This window comes from Trichechus manatus, unplaced genomic scaffold (assembly GCF_000243295.1).
Source record: "Trichechus manatus latirostris isolate Lorelei unplaced genomic scaffold, TriManLat1.0 scaffold00038, whole genome shotgun sequence".
NCBI classification, from domain to species: domain Eukaryota; kingdom Metazoa; phylum Chordata; class Mammalia; order Sirenia; family Trichechidae; genus Trichechus; species Trichechus manatus.
Window position 1 is genome coordinate 14,259,140 of NW_004443974.1, and position 15,451 is coordinate 14,274,590.

General features: G+C 37.5%; 1 protein-coding gene across 1 annotated transcript in view; it reads right to left on the reverse strand.

Annotated features, from left to right (window-relative positions):
- The window catches only part of FNBP1 (formin binding protein 1), a 142,000-nt gene that overhangs the window by 31,286 nt on the left and 95,263 nt on the right, over positions 1–15,451 (reverse strand). Inside the window, exons 6-8 of the mRNA XM_023730620.1 lie at positions 7,254–7,332; positions 2,282–2,496; positions 929–1,075 (exon numbers count right to left, since the gene is read on the reverse strand). Coding sequence (XP_023586388.1) covers positions 929–1,075; positions 2,282–2,496; positions 7,254–7,332 — 441 coding nt within the window. The remainder of the gene's footprint in view (positions 1–928; positions 1,076–2,281; positions 2,497–7,253; positions 7,333–15,451) is intronic.

A 15,451-nucleotide genomic window follows, 5' to 3' on the forward strand; every position in this document is an offset into this window, starting at 1 on the left:
TGTTCGTGGATTGTTAGTAACGTTTTGTATTCTGTTTATGCCATGTATTAGGGCTCTTAGCATTGTCCCTATTTTTTCTTCCATGATCTTTATCGTTTTAGATTTTCTATTTAGGTCTTTGATCCATTTTGAGCTAGTTTTTATACATAGTGTGAGTTATGGGTATTGTTTCATTTTTTTGCAGATGGGTATCCAGTTATGCCAGCACCATTTGTTAGAGAGACTGTCTTCTCCCCAATTAACGACAGACTTTGGGTCTTTGTCAAATACCAGCTGCTCATAGGTGGATGAATTTACATCTGGATTCTCAATTCTGTTCCACTGGTCTATCTATCTGTTGTTTGGAGACACTTTTTATTGTCACAACTTGAGAGTTTGAGAGCACTACTGGCATCTAGTGGGTAGAGGCCAGGGATATTGCTAACATCCTACAGTGCACAGGACAGCATGCCCCCCAAACAAATAATTATCTGACCCAAAATGTCAATAGTGCCCCAAAAAAACCCTACCCTAAAGGAAAAAAGGCTTGCCTTTTTTCAGAAATCAATCAGACCTCAATTTGGGGGGTTACTCAGCCAATTGACAAAAAGAAAACACTTTAATTTAAATCTGTAATGTCTCAAAATTTTACCACTAAAATGTGATTTCAGAAAGGAAATTAGAATGAGTTCATCTAAAACACAGAGGACTGAATAAAAGAACTCTCAAGTGGTGTTGCTACTGATGAAAAGTACTTGTGGTGACCACCAAAAGCACGTACCTACCATGAGATGATTAAATGAGGACACTGGAACGGGGCGGGGGGGGGGAGGGAGAAGACCTTGCCAAATTTAAATAACTTCTGTATCTGTTAGAAATTTACCTACTCATTTGAAACAATGAGAATACAAACACTTAGTTATAAATTAAGCCCAAATACAATACTTACACTTTTCTGATCAATTGATTCAGCTGCCTTTACTATTCCATCCAAACACTTGCCAATAATTGGTATCACCTGCCGATCAACCTCTGCGTATGTCTTCATTGATTCTCCAATTCTAACTATCCTCCTTTCCTCCATCTCTTGTATTTTCTGCAACATTAGATTTTGTACAGAATTTAATTTAGTCCACTATTATTTAAAGAAGTTGTTTTTTTGACAGTACTGTTTAAGTCTAACAAGTTCTCTAGGAGGGACATGAGCCAATACGAAGCGGTTAAAGTTAGGGCAACAGTAAATTTATTGTGCCTCCATATTACCCAGTTGTAGACATATTTTATGAATTGTTAGGCTGCTCAAAATGTATACTTTACACACTTCTATTCCAATGTCAGTAAAACCCCCAAACTCAACTAGCTTTACACTAACACCATTTGACAATACATTTCAAATATTTTCTCCATCTTTGATCTACTACTTTATCCTTTACCAAAAGCACAGTATTTGGTTAACTGTCTCAACCCAGCACTGGCTTGGTTGCTGCGATACAGTCAATGTATCTTCCTTCTACAATTTGGAAGTTCTTATTTACGGTGTGCGTAGACACCAAGAAGAAAACATTATTTTTGCTTAGCTGCACTCTAAGTTTAAAAGATTCCCAAGTGGGAGAATATTTATATATCTTTTCTCATACATTTCTGACAACCTAAAGTACCTAAAAGAAAAACAATCAAAAGGATGGAACTGTCTGACAGTTGTTCAAATCCTACAACTTTATGAATACTGCTTTAACTCAAGTTAAGTTGGCATTTTTGTAATGAGAATGGTCCTTTTAGGAATCCAAATACCCAAAGCCACTGCCGTTGAATCAATTCCCACTCATAACAACCCTATAGGACAGAGTAGAACTACCCCATAGGGTTTCCAAGGCTATAATCTTTATGGAAGCAGACTGTCACATCTCTCTCCCGAGGAGCGGCTGGTGGTTCGAACCGCCAACCTTTCAGTTAGCAGCTGAGTGTTTAACCACTCTGCCACCAGGACTCCTTCCTTTTAGGAAAGAGTGTTCATCTAAGAACCAGTTCTAAAACTGGCAAAGAATGGTTCCAGGCAAACCAAAGGATTTATCTTCACAGAATTTGAAATTTGCAAAGGCTATTGATTAATCGTGAGATTAATATTATATTTAATTCCTTTAGCAAGTCAACGTTTGATCTCTGCGGTTTACAAAATGATTTCAGTTGGTGAAAATTTAAAATTATATAAACACTTAGAATACAAACCTAGCAATCATGGTTCAGAAGCAACCTGTGTCTAAGCAAATCAAAACATGAAATCTGAGAGATTTGTATCACTTACCTGAAAGATGTTGGGTATGTGCGTATGGTAATATTCATGCTGCTCATGGTTGAATTTCTGGAGAATTGATAAATAATCTGCTTTGCTGTCTTCTGCCATTTGGTGACGTATTTGAGCTTGTTGTCGTGCCTTAGGGAAAAAAAAAAATACTCCCATGTTTACGCATAATAAATAAAGGCTTGGGCAGAGGAACTGCAAACTCAAGGAGGAGGAAGCTAGGAACCAAATTTACTGGCAATTGTTTGGATTTAGCATATACTATTTAAAAAAAAAAATGGATTTGAATTTACTTTAGGTAAGGAATGTGTATTCTAGTTTGTCACAAACCCCACCACTGTCTATCATCTTAACTTGGCATGCACTTTGTAGTTTGACACAAGGGTCACCATTATCTATTGTACATCATTTGGCCCAATTTACATATTTATGTTACCTGGATGGCCCTTCTGGGAAATTCTGCTTGTACCTATATATACACACATATATTTAGGGGGGGGTACCCATCAATTTTTTATGCAATTCTCAGCAGGGTTCACGAACTAAAAAGCCACAAAACAAAACCCGTTGCCGTCGAGTCAATTCCAACTGATAGCGTTGGAATTGTCCTAAAGGACAGAGTAGAAATGCTCCATAGGGTTTCCAAGGAGCGCCTGGTGGATTTGAACTGCTGACCTTTTGATCAGCAGCTGAGCTCTTAACCACTGTGCCACCAGGGCTCCAAAAAGCCATATGGGCCACTAATCAAAACGGAACTTTCTAAAACTCTAAATACATTTATTTTTAGTATATACTTTAAAGAAGCAGTAATTATGGAGCTCTCTCCATGCTTTCTATAATTCTATTTTGTTTTATTCCATTGTTTTCTTCTTAAATAATTAATAATAATTCATAATTTGTTTCTTTCTTCTAATTTTGATTAATCACATATCTAAAAGAAAGAGACCATGTTGATAAGTTGCAGAATCAATTTTAAAGCTCAAACAAGAATGTATGTGAACTCTAAAGTCACCCACAAATACAAGGGATTATTATACTGGTAATACTACCTTGGATTCATCTAGCACATTGTTAGCACATTGGAGGTGCCTTGATGAATATCATCTCATAAATCTCTAACACAATCTGAGGTCCACACAGCCCCTGCCAGATGAAAACATGGATTGGCCCTTCGGTGACTTGGCAAACTTACTACATTGAGCCAAAGGCACAACAGGAAAAGGGCCTTGTTCCAACATAACCAAGGCAACTTTTTGTTTGTCTGCTTGATTTGAGGGCCTTTTTACTGAACAAATGCTATTGAAAATTAAGACCTAATAAATTTTTAAAAAAGAAAAGAAAGAAAGTACATTGAAACGTTCAAATGTAAAAACAAGGAAGAAATGTGGAGTAGTCTGTCCCACTTTCTGTCTGATGATTGGTAACATTTAATATCTAGCATCTCAACATTCTTTGTTGGTTTCCTGCCTATGTGACTTGAGGGCTTAAACTGGTTCTCACTTCCTTGCCACATTTTACTCATATGCATACTTGTGAAAGCACAAGGTGGTAATTCATAGTTGCTTCCTTCATTTTCTTCCCTGTTCATACAAAGACACTTCCCAAATGAAGGTAACAATATTAGTATTTCCAAGGTAATTTCTTTATTATTTGAAGTTTTTTAGTTTCTTAAGGTCCTTTGGGTATCTCGATACCACAGGATCCACTTCTCATCTACCCTCAGTTTATTTTAGCTACTCCATTCTTCCTCTTTGTTGGTGGCCTGTTTACTCCCTTCCTGACCATACGCTTTGGCTTCCTCTTCCTATTGTGTCCACTAGTAAATATATTAATTTAGTGTCCAAAATGTTAAGCCTCAAACCCCTGCTACTCTAAAAAATTCATCCCTTTCCAATATACAGCAGCCCTTTTCTGTTTAAATAATAGCTTTCCCACCTACATGCATTCCATCTGTTACCCTAATTTGTCCAACACAGAAATCCTTTTAACTCTTTCAATCACCTACAGTTTCATCATTTATCACTTTGTTATGAGTATGAAAAACAAAACAAAATAAAATAAGGAAATTCCTGTGACTGTAGATCTCAAATTTCTAGAACATTCTGTCTTACTCATGAACCTTCCTTAGAAAAAGTCTCACTCAAAATCCTAGGGAGTTTCTTCGTCTCCTTTGTAAAGAACAGTAACAAGTAATAAGATAAAGAAATTCCCTTATTTATTTTGGAAAAATGATTTTATCTTAATGAATTTTTTAAAGAGCTTAAGTTCTGAAATAGATTAGAATGTCATCATTATGTGTGTGTGGCACATGAGCAGATAAAAGCTTCCTGACAATAAACCCACGCATACCAACCAACTGTGGAATTGTTACTAATGAGAGCGGGAGGGAGCACCGCCTGGAGGTGCCCCAGCACCATTTGGATGGAAGCGGCTGTGATTCTCTTCCTCCCAGCTCCCCAGGACATCTAATAATTTTTGAGCTTTGGCTCCATAATTGCTTTTGTAAGATACTAACTCATAGTAGTTCCATGATACAGTAATCTAGAAACATAACTAGGGACCACTAGATGTAAACTGCGGAAGAAGGTGAAATAAGGAGTAATATGTAAAAAATCCAGCCAGGAAGGTCAGCTGAGTTGAAGAAAATAACCCACACAAACATAGCTTAGAGTCTACCTTTTATATTAAAGAAGCATTGTCTCTCTGGGAGTTTTTCTTAAACACTAAAGCTTGGACATAAGATTACAAACACCTATCTATTTCTACAGCTGTCAGTCTCTGTCTCACTTACTCAGTAAAAGGAATACAGAAACATTGAAAAGCAGCAAAATATTGTCATTCATTAGATCCTGCAAGGCCACAGCAGGAAGACAGGACTGTATCCTCTTGAAGTCCCAACATCCAGCTCCTTTGAATTAATATTCACTTTTGAATGCCAGACCTAGGAACGTGCCTTTCTTCTAGCCAAGTTTTACTATGGAAAATCTATTTTTGTTTAGTAAATTGTTATGTTTATTTTATAATGAAGCACAAAAGTCTTTAAAAACTAGTGTTGAGTCAGTTACTCATTATTACATATACTTTAAAATATTTTCAAAAGTATTTTCAAAAACTTACCTGTAACCAGTAACTAGCTAGAGATTTAAGAGCATGTACCTCCTAATGAAGATTAGAAGCATCAATATTTCTCATCTCTTTTTAAGTATATCTAAAAATAGCAACTATTATCTCAAAGAGGTACAGCATTTCCACTCTAAACCAAATCCTAAGCTATTTCTTCTCATTAAATTTGCCATTCTAAGTTTAAAAAACTCTGTATCTTAAGAGCAGCATTTCTGTAGGGCAGAAAGATGTTCAGAGGACTTTTTTTTTTTTTTTTAACTGTGCTTTAGATGAAGGTTTACAGAGCAAATTAGTCTCTCATTAAACAATATACATATTGTTTTGTGACACTGGTTGCCAATCCCACGATATGCAAACACTCTCTCCTTCTCGACTGTGGGTTCCCCATTACCAGCTTTCCTGTCCCCTCCTGCCTTCTTGTCCTTGCCCCTGGGTTGGTGTGCCCCTTTAGTCTCATTTTGTTTTGTGGGCCTGTCTAATCTTTGGCTGAAGGGTGAACCTCAGGAGTGACTTCAGTACTGAATTAAAAGGGTGTCCGGGGGCCACACTCTTGGGGTTTCTCCAGTCTCTGTCAGAGCCTTGTCTTTTTTTGTGAGTCAGAATTTTGTTCTACGTTTTTTCTCTAGCTCTGTCCAGGACCCTCTATTGTGATCAGAGCAGTAGGTGGTGGTAGCCAGGCCCCGTCTAATTGTGCTGGACTCAGTCTGGTAGAGGCTGTGGTAGCTGTGATCAGAGGATTTTTTTAATGAGTCACAGAATTTAAATATTCCAAAAGTCCAAAATGACCACAGTCACCTGAAGCTGTAAGCCACAGACATCGCTCCATAAGATCTAGACTACTTTCATTGTCAATCAGAAAGACTGAATTTAAATTTTAGAATTTCCTTGACAAACATTTGGGACTCTCCCCAAATAAATTCAAATAGGCCTAAGTATGTACTGCTTAAGCATGACTTCACTGCTTGGTATTTCTTAACACAGTTCATCCCAACATCCTTGTGGAAGGAAAAGCTACAGAGCCTAAAAGTTCAGAGTTACCGTTTCTAAAGAAAGAAAACAGTATTTTAGAAACTGAAGGGCAGCCCAACACTTCTAAATCTTAATGGGTTTAAAGACAAAAATACTGTAATCCATTTAGTTAGCTAAATTTAGATTATTAGCAGGGTCAGAATGTGCAGCTATTTCCAATTTAATTCAATATTACTTTTTCCTTAGTATTTCAAAACATTAAGGAGAAAATAACACTGCTGGCTGAATCTCCACTGTCCTAAGCAGAGAATACAGGGTATACTGAGAAAACTGTTCACTTTTATGTGGAGAACATGGTAGGTTTGCTTACCAACATACCTTTCCATCTCTTTTCAAGGATACTTATGGCTTTTAACAAAATGAACAATTATGGATGATTCCACTTACATATTTACTGAATAAATAGTGAGGTTTATTAATTTTTTTTAACATGACCTAAGACCTCTCAGCATTTTATCCACTGCCATTCCTGAAATGATAAACTATTTATTACAGCAGCTTTCAGAGTTTTCTGAAAAGGCACTTTTATCCTTTGTTGATAGGATATAACAAATTATAAAGCCTCCTCCTTTATGACCAAAAGTTTGGGGAGTACAATGAGGAAAATTTTACAGCTATGACTGTAGCCCAAACAATAGTACATGTTCTTTGGAGAAGCTGTACTTTCAATATTTTATTTCATCATTATCATAAGAAGAAACCAATTGTATTTTAGGCTGGAGGGAACAGGGGGCTAAATCTAGATTTATTCCTTTTTCTCCAAGAATCTGCTATTTTGCACCAGAGATAGGATGCCCGTAATTATTATGCGATTACTGACAACCTGCGGCAGCTCCATTCAGCTGGCAGATGGGCCTGACAGCCATCGCGGGAATCCAGTCAGGAGAAGTGTGGGGACAGGGCTGGAGGCGCAACAAGAATCAAGCAGTGCACCAGACTCTTGATTCACCCCTCTTCAAACTACCTGAGCTGCTGACTTAATATTGTGGATAAAGTTAAACTAATTTAACAATCTAGGTTATCTAGCCACCTCTCTCCATCTTTAGTCCCCTGCCCCCCACCATTACCAAAATCTGTTTGTTGTAAATAATTCAAACTTACAGAAATGTATGGTTTAGAAAGTAAAACCAAATCAAGACCTAACCAGTAGCCGTCAATTCCAACTCATGGTGACCCCGTGTGTTGCAGAGTAGAGCTGCTCTTTAAGGTTTTCATGGCTGTGATCTTTTAGAAGCAGACGTCCAGGCCTTTCTTCTGAGGCCTCCGGGTGGTTTCCAACCACCAACCTTTAACTAGTTGCACCACCCGGGATTCCTGAGAAAGTAAAAGCCCCTGCAAATTCCACTCCCTGATAATCACTGTTAACAGCGACAACCTTGAGTTCTTAATTTGTAAGGTGGAAGATGAGAAAACACTGATGGAAGGCACAGCAGCCTGGGACAATTCACTGGAAAGACAAACAGGTGCCTCAGGGGTTCCTGAAGCACAGCTGCATCACATCACAATATTACAGTCATCTCCAGTCAACCACTGGCAAACTTGGTGAGAGAGAGAGTGAGAGACACGGTGAGAAGCGGTGGCAGGGAAGACCCAGCAGCAGAGACCCAGCAGCAGGAGATGGTGCTGGGCTTTCTGGCCCACGGAGAGAGAAAGCTGAGTGCCTTTGGGGAGAGGCCTAGGGCCAGGGAGAGGTCTAGGGCCAGGGAGGCTGTCCTGATGGAAGAACTGTATCTTGAGTGTTCCTGAGCCTGAATTGTAACCTGTTACTTCCCTAATAAACCCCATAATTGCAAGTATGGTCTGTGAGCTCTGTGTGGCCATTGCAATGAATTATCGAACCCAGCAGAGAAGTAGATAGTGCTGTGCGAGGGACAGTTGGTGTCAGAATTAGTAAAGATGGAAGAAAGAGGAGGCATGTCTGACCTCCACCTCATAGGAATCAGTCTTGGGTTGTTGATCTTGGTTCTCCTTCCCCCTGGTGAAAATAGAAGAGGTCAGATACCGCCCTCATGCCATTTTTACAATCCTAAAGGAATAATTTTAAATATTCACAAAAGATATCATCATAGTATTGTTTATAACAGCTAATAACTTGAAACAAATTAAATGCCAAGTAGTGTGATTGGTTAAATATTACGTCATATCCTTGATGGACCAATGGGCAGCCTGTGAAAAAAAATAATGTAAGACTATTTAGTGACATGAGAAACTAGTTACCAAAACCAGTTGCCATCAAGTCTACTCCGACTCATATCAGAATAGAACTGTGTTCCATAGGGTTTTCAGTGGCTCATTTTTGGGGAAGTAGATTGCCAGGCCTTCCTTCCAAGGTGCCTCTGGGACTTGAACCATCAACCTTTTGGTTAGCAGCTGGGTGCATTTACTGTTTGCACAACGCAGGGACTGACATAGGAAAGTGGGAACTATATATAATTTTAAAAAATTTAAAGAGGTATGGCTCACATTTGAGGCCGGGGGTGGGGGTGAAGGGTGAAGGTGTGGGGAAGCCCTAAAAAATTAATGCAGTAGGAGGGATATTAACAAAAGAAAGAGATGAAAAAGCTTTTTGTCTGGAGCAATGTTATTATATGATAAATGGTATTGTTTAAATTTCCCAGCAAACTTACATCTAGAATACATTTTCAAGTTCAGGACTAAGAACGCATTAAAAAATTCCTATTCAGAGTGCTGTAAGTTTTTGTTGGAGACTTCCAGGCCAGGGGCTTGCCAAAACAATGAGTCTGTCTTTGATAAATTATAAGGGCAGACTAAAACACAAAACAGAGAAAAATTTCAAAATAAGTTAACCAAAGAAATATGCTTGAAATATTCCAGCAATTTCCTGATTTTTTTTTCTTTCTTTTAAACACTCTTACAATTTTCTAGCTCCAGCTTATTAGGTTAATTTGGTGCACAGTCACTGAAATAGAAGGTGAGAATGCAGAAAGACAGCATATGAGACCAGCATCCCAATCCCACATGGGCCATTCACTTGCTAAACAGTTTTAAGAAAAGGCCTTCTGTTTCCTTATACCCTGGTTTCTTTATTTGAAAAGCAGAATTTGAAATATCTGTTTACTCAAGGTGAGTGACAATTTCTGCTAAAAGAGAAGAAGCCAAAGCTGATATTCTTCATCCTAATGTTGACATACCTCCAAGGCAGACTGGTGAAAACAAATTAGGTATGCACTCAGATTATCTTGGTAAGGTACAAATCCTGGACTCTTGGCCCTGTCCTCCTCCCTGGGTTCTAATGCATGGTTATTGGCAAGAGAATTTTCAGTTACAGTAGGTTTAAAATTGGTTATTTTCTCTCTCCCTTTCCCTTCTCCCTTTAACAAATAACCTCATCCCAGAATGTTAACACTCGTGGGGGTTTATATATGTGGGGATGAAAGTAACAGCCTGTATTCTGACTAGAAGTTAATGCCCATATGATCACCATTTTTACTGCTATGTACAGAAGATTTAAAGCACTTTGTTAATGCAGTTCTAAAAAAGATACATTCCTTAGTAAAGTAAAATTATTCCAGGAAAAGAACTAAAAAGCTATACATCCATTTTTGAAGAAATCTGGGGTGTTTGGTGGTATCCAAGTCACCCATAGATGTTTAATCAGGAATGTTTAATACTAAAAATCCTGCATATGTTATTCAATAATTAATATAGTACTAACGAGGTCAAGGTATAAGATTACAGGCTCTTCTTCCACTTCAACCTCAGTGTTTTTTTCCTCTGCTTTCTTTAAGCTGGGCAATGCCTAGCAAAACTTCTCCTAGTGACCTGAGAAGATGACAAGGAAGCTTGTTTAGGTTTCAGGCTGTGGGATGGAGTGGCTGAAGAGTCTCCTCTGGGAAACAAAACTGTAAGCTAGTGTCATACTATACAGATGGTACAGGAATCCCCAAGCTAAGAAATTAACAACAACAAAAAAATTGGTCCCAGGCTATCTGGCAGAAACATATAAAATACCTCGCTGGGAAACACTTCCAAAAGCCTGCTTATATGGGATTCCTAGAGAAAAAACAATCCTTGTTTAAGATGAACTCACAAAAAATGATAATGATAATCATAAAATGCACAAGGTAATAAACCACCATGAGACAGAACAGAAAGAGACACAATAAAGGAATTATCACAAGAACTTGAGCTAAAGAACAATTTGACAGCAAATATAAGACAAAAGCACTTAAAATTATTAAAGAGATAAAAGAAGCAATAGGAATCACAAGATAATAATAAGACATCATAAATAAAGATTAGGCAGATCTGATAAAGAACCAAACAAAACTTCCAGAAATAAAAAACACAGTCACTGAAATTTAAAAACTCAATAACCAAAACCTGTTGCCGTTAAGTCGATTCCAACTCATAGAGACGCTACAGGACAGAGCAGAACTGCACCATAGGGTTTCCAAGGAACAGCTGGTGGATTCCAACTGTGGATCTTTTGGTTAGCAGCTGAGCTCTTAACCACTGAGCTAGCAGGGCTCCACACACTCAGTAGATAAGTTAAATAACAAATTAGAATAACTGAAGAGAATTCATGAAGTAGCTGAGAAAGTTACTTAAAATGAAATATATGGAGATAAAGAAATGGAATGTATAAAAAAGAAGTTAAGAAGTATGAGGAATAGAATGAGAAGTTCTATTATAGGACTGAAATATGAGTCCCAGAGCCAACAGTTTGAAAGAATGAAAGAAAAGCTGTATTTGAAGAGTTAATGCTAAGAATTTTCCTACATTTATGAAAGATATAAATCCTCAGATTTAAGAATCACAAGGAACATCAAACAAAGTAAATTAAAAATAAAAAGTTTGTACTTTGAAACATCAAAGTGATGTCATAAAACAACAAAGTCAAGATGAGATCTTAACAACTGGGGAGGAAAATCAAATATCTACGAAGAAATGCAATTAAATATACAGTCAACTTTCCAAGAGAACTAACTGACAATGGAAGACAATGAAATGGTATTTTTGAAAATGTTTAGAGAAAACTGTCAGCCTAGAATTCTATACCTAACTAGACTATCACATTAGAGTGAGGACAAAATTTCAGACAAATACAGAAAATTTACTACTAATAGATCCTTATGGGAAAAAAACAACCTATCAGGCAGGAAGAACAAAATTTAACCCAGAAAGGAGTGATATGCAACAAGTAATGACATTACTTTACTTCTAGCCTGCATTATCACAAGACAATAGCTATGTTGGATCGATGGTGAATAATGGCTGCCCCCTTTAGATTGGGCCTGTGCTTCCTAGTCCAGTACAGTTCCCACCTCTCCTTATTGGGTCCCTGACACTGTGGCCTCATGCCAGTTGCTATTTGTCATCTTATCTCAATCCACCAGTTTCACTAATGTCTATTTTCTACCTAGATCTATAGGCAAGACCAGTGGCTAACAACGATTATTTAATACAATGCAGTAGTAAAGCCATACAGTACACTGGCAAGAACACTGAACTTGAAGCCTAGAAAGTTGCTTCAGTCTTGGATGTACCATATCCAGTAGGGCCACTTTAGGCTAATGGTTACAGTAATAGTAATTTTACAGCTTCACCTTTTTTATCTATAAAGGGATTAAAGAGTTATGGCGAAGATTAAAAACCCTTTGGAAAATATAAAACACTTCTGCAGTGTAAGTTTTTTTGAGAAGTAGGTAAGTTTTTTGAGTAGTGGGCACAATGATTAAGTGCTTGGCTAGTAACCGAAAGGTTGGCAGTTCAAACCCACCAGCGGCTCCGTGGGAGAAAAGACCTGGTGATCTGCTTCCATAAAGATTACAGCCTAAGAAACCCTATGGGACAGTTCTACACAGGTCCTATAGGTTTGCTGTGAGTGGGAATGGACTCTATGGCTCACAACAACAACAAAAGCACTTCATGAGTGTCACATTCATTTCGACATTTGGCATTTAATGTCCTTCATAATCTGTTCCCATCTCACCTCTCCAGCTGGATCCTATCAGTCCCCTGTCCTGTCAGGCTGGTCAACATCATCAACATGTTTCCCTCAGGGCCCTGGATGAAGTTCTTCCCACTTTAGTTGGTCTCTCTCTGCTCCATCTTTTTAATTTCTACCAATCCTTCATATCAAAGTCCCAATTTCTCTTTGAGGCCTTTCCCAACAACTTTTAATCCACACGAACCTTTTTCAGATGCAGAGTTCATGAATTTCTAGTATTTGCTGATCATAGAACCAGGTGATATCATATATAACATACCTCATTAATCACTTTAAAACTGCTACTGCTCTGATTATCTTCACACAATTTGGCATACTGCATATAATACTCTACCTTATTCTCCAATTGATGCAGGCTTTCCCTGTCACTCAGTCTCATCATTTGCTAACAGGGGCCCTCAAGAAAGGTGTCTTTTATAAGTCTATTGGTGCTATGCATGAATTTTGTTCAATAAATTATTTTATTGTATTGTGCTTTAGGTGAAAGTTTAGGCTCAAGTTAGTTTCTCATTCAAAAATTTACACACATATTGTTTTGTGACATTGACTGCAATCCCCATAATGTGACAGTACTCTCCTCCTTTCTACCCCAAGTTCCTCACATCCATTCGTCCAGTTTTCCTGTCTTCTCATCTTGCTATTGGGCAGGAGTTGCCCATTTGGTCTCGTATATTTGACTGAACTAAGAAGCATGTTCCTCAAGTGTGTTATTATTTGTTTTGTAGCCCTGTCTAATCTTGTCTGAAAAGTGGGCTTTGGGAATGGCTTCAGTTCTGAGTTTGCAGCGTGCCTGGGGGCCATAGTCTCACGGGTTCCTCTAGTCTCTGTCAAACCAGTTTAAGTTTGGTCTTTCTTGTGTGTGAATATTTTTTTTTTGGGGGTGAATTTGAATTTTGTTCTACATTTTTCTCCCACTCTGTCCAGGACTCTCTATAGAGATCCTTGTCAGAGTGTTTGGTGGTGGTAACCAGGCACCATCTAATTCTTCCAGGCTCAGGCTGGTGGAGACTGTGGTTTATGTGGTCCTTTGGGCTAATATTTTCCTTGTGTCTTTGGTTTTCTTCATTCTCCTTTGCTCCAGATGGGATGGGATCAATAGATGTATTTTCCATGGCTGCTCACAAGCTTTTAAGACCCCAGATACTACTCACCAAAGCAGGATATTTTCTTTATGAACTGTGTTACGCCAATTGACCTAGATGTCCCCTGAGACTATGGTCACCAGACCTCAGCCCCAGCAATTCAGTCCCTCAAGGTGTTTGGATGTGTCTAGAAAACTTCTATGACTTTGCCTTGGTCAAGGTGTGCTGATTTCCCCTATATTATGTGTGGTCTTTCCCTTCACCAAAGTTGACACTTGTCTACTATCTAGTTAGTGATTTTTCCTCCCCATCCTCGTAACCATCAAATAATTTTTTTTTCTGTGTGTAAACCTTTTCTTGAGTTTCTATAATAGTGGTATCATACAATATTTGTCCTTTTGTGATTGACTTATTTCATTCAGCATAATGCTCTCCAGATTCATCCATGTTGTGAGATGTTTTGAGGACTCATCATTGTTCTTTATTGTTGCATAGTATTCCATTGTGTATATGTACCATAATTTGTTTATCCATTCATCTGTTGATGGGTACGCATATGTCTATTCACGTGACGGCTCTTATTTCTCTGGGATGTATTCCTAGAAGTGGGATTGCTGGATCATATGGTATTTCTATTTCTAGCTTTTTATCAATAAATACTCTTGATGAACAGGACTAGATGCCTAGAGTGCCTAGAATGTTCAAAGAATACTGGATTGATTAAAGTAAGTTAGGTGGGGAGAACTGAGAGGAAGGAGACAGAAATAATACAAGGAGATGACACAAACAGGCAAAATATAGATGGCAATAATAATAGTGTCAACTAATTAACTGCAATCCAAAAATAGGCCAATATTTTATATACAACATGTACCACTGAATCTTCACAACTACTCCCTGAGCTATGTGGTATTATCCATATTTTATAGATTAGTAAGTAGGCTCAGAGATGAAATAAATTGCCTCATGTCACACCAGGAGTAAGTGGCAGAAATAAGATTTGAACACATTTCTATCAGATATCAAGATAAAGTTCTTAGCCAAGCTAGACCATTTACTATGAGTGAAAATTAAAATATTTATTAAGTGAGTTACCATATGAGAGCCCTTAAAACAGTGCAGGGCATACAGTAAGTGCTAAGTGTTTGAGGCTACACACAAACAAATAAATAAATAAAGTATGATATGTCTAAGAAATTCATTTTTATCTTCAGATCTAGGATGAGGATGATCTGTCATTCTACTCTGCTCTATTGCTATTTTGTAGATTAATTTACAGGTTTGTTAATGATTATGCTACTAGGAGTACTAAAGCAAAGCAAAGAAAATATTCTCATGACAACACTTAATGCAAATAAAGCAATACATACTAGAAATATCTCATTGAAAAGACTTTTAAAAAGTATTTGGCCTTTATATCAATTTACTTTTGTTAGCACTCCCAACATTTCTAACACTAAATATTATTGAGATTTTGACATCTTGCCTTTCCTACTTCTTTTTAGATGTTTATTAAACCACTCTATTTTTAGTATAAAAATTATTTACTTCAAAAACAAATTGGTGAAAATTAAGGGGTAACAATATAGAGACAGCAGCAACTGCTAGCAAATGAGCTAAAACTTGAAGTTGAATACAAATTCAAGAGTATTTTTATGTGAAAAATTTAACCATAATAAATAATTTTATGTTTCAACATTCCTATCACAAATTTATTTTTAATGGTACAACTAAAACTGGGTGTCAAACCTTCTCTTCTCACCCCATCTCGTCCTAGCAATACTCATTTATAACACAGATCAACGTTAAGTCCTGTATCCAAATATAAATACATTTACTACACATCTAATAACTGGAGAAAATTTCCATTAAATTTAATTTCCCACGTGAAGCATTAAGGAAGAAAACATCCATTATCGCTCAGGACAAACATTAAAAACTGAAACCATCTACATACAGGATGTT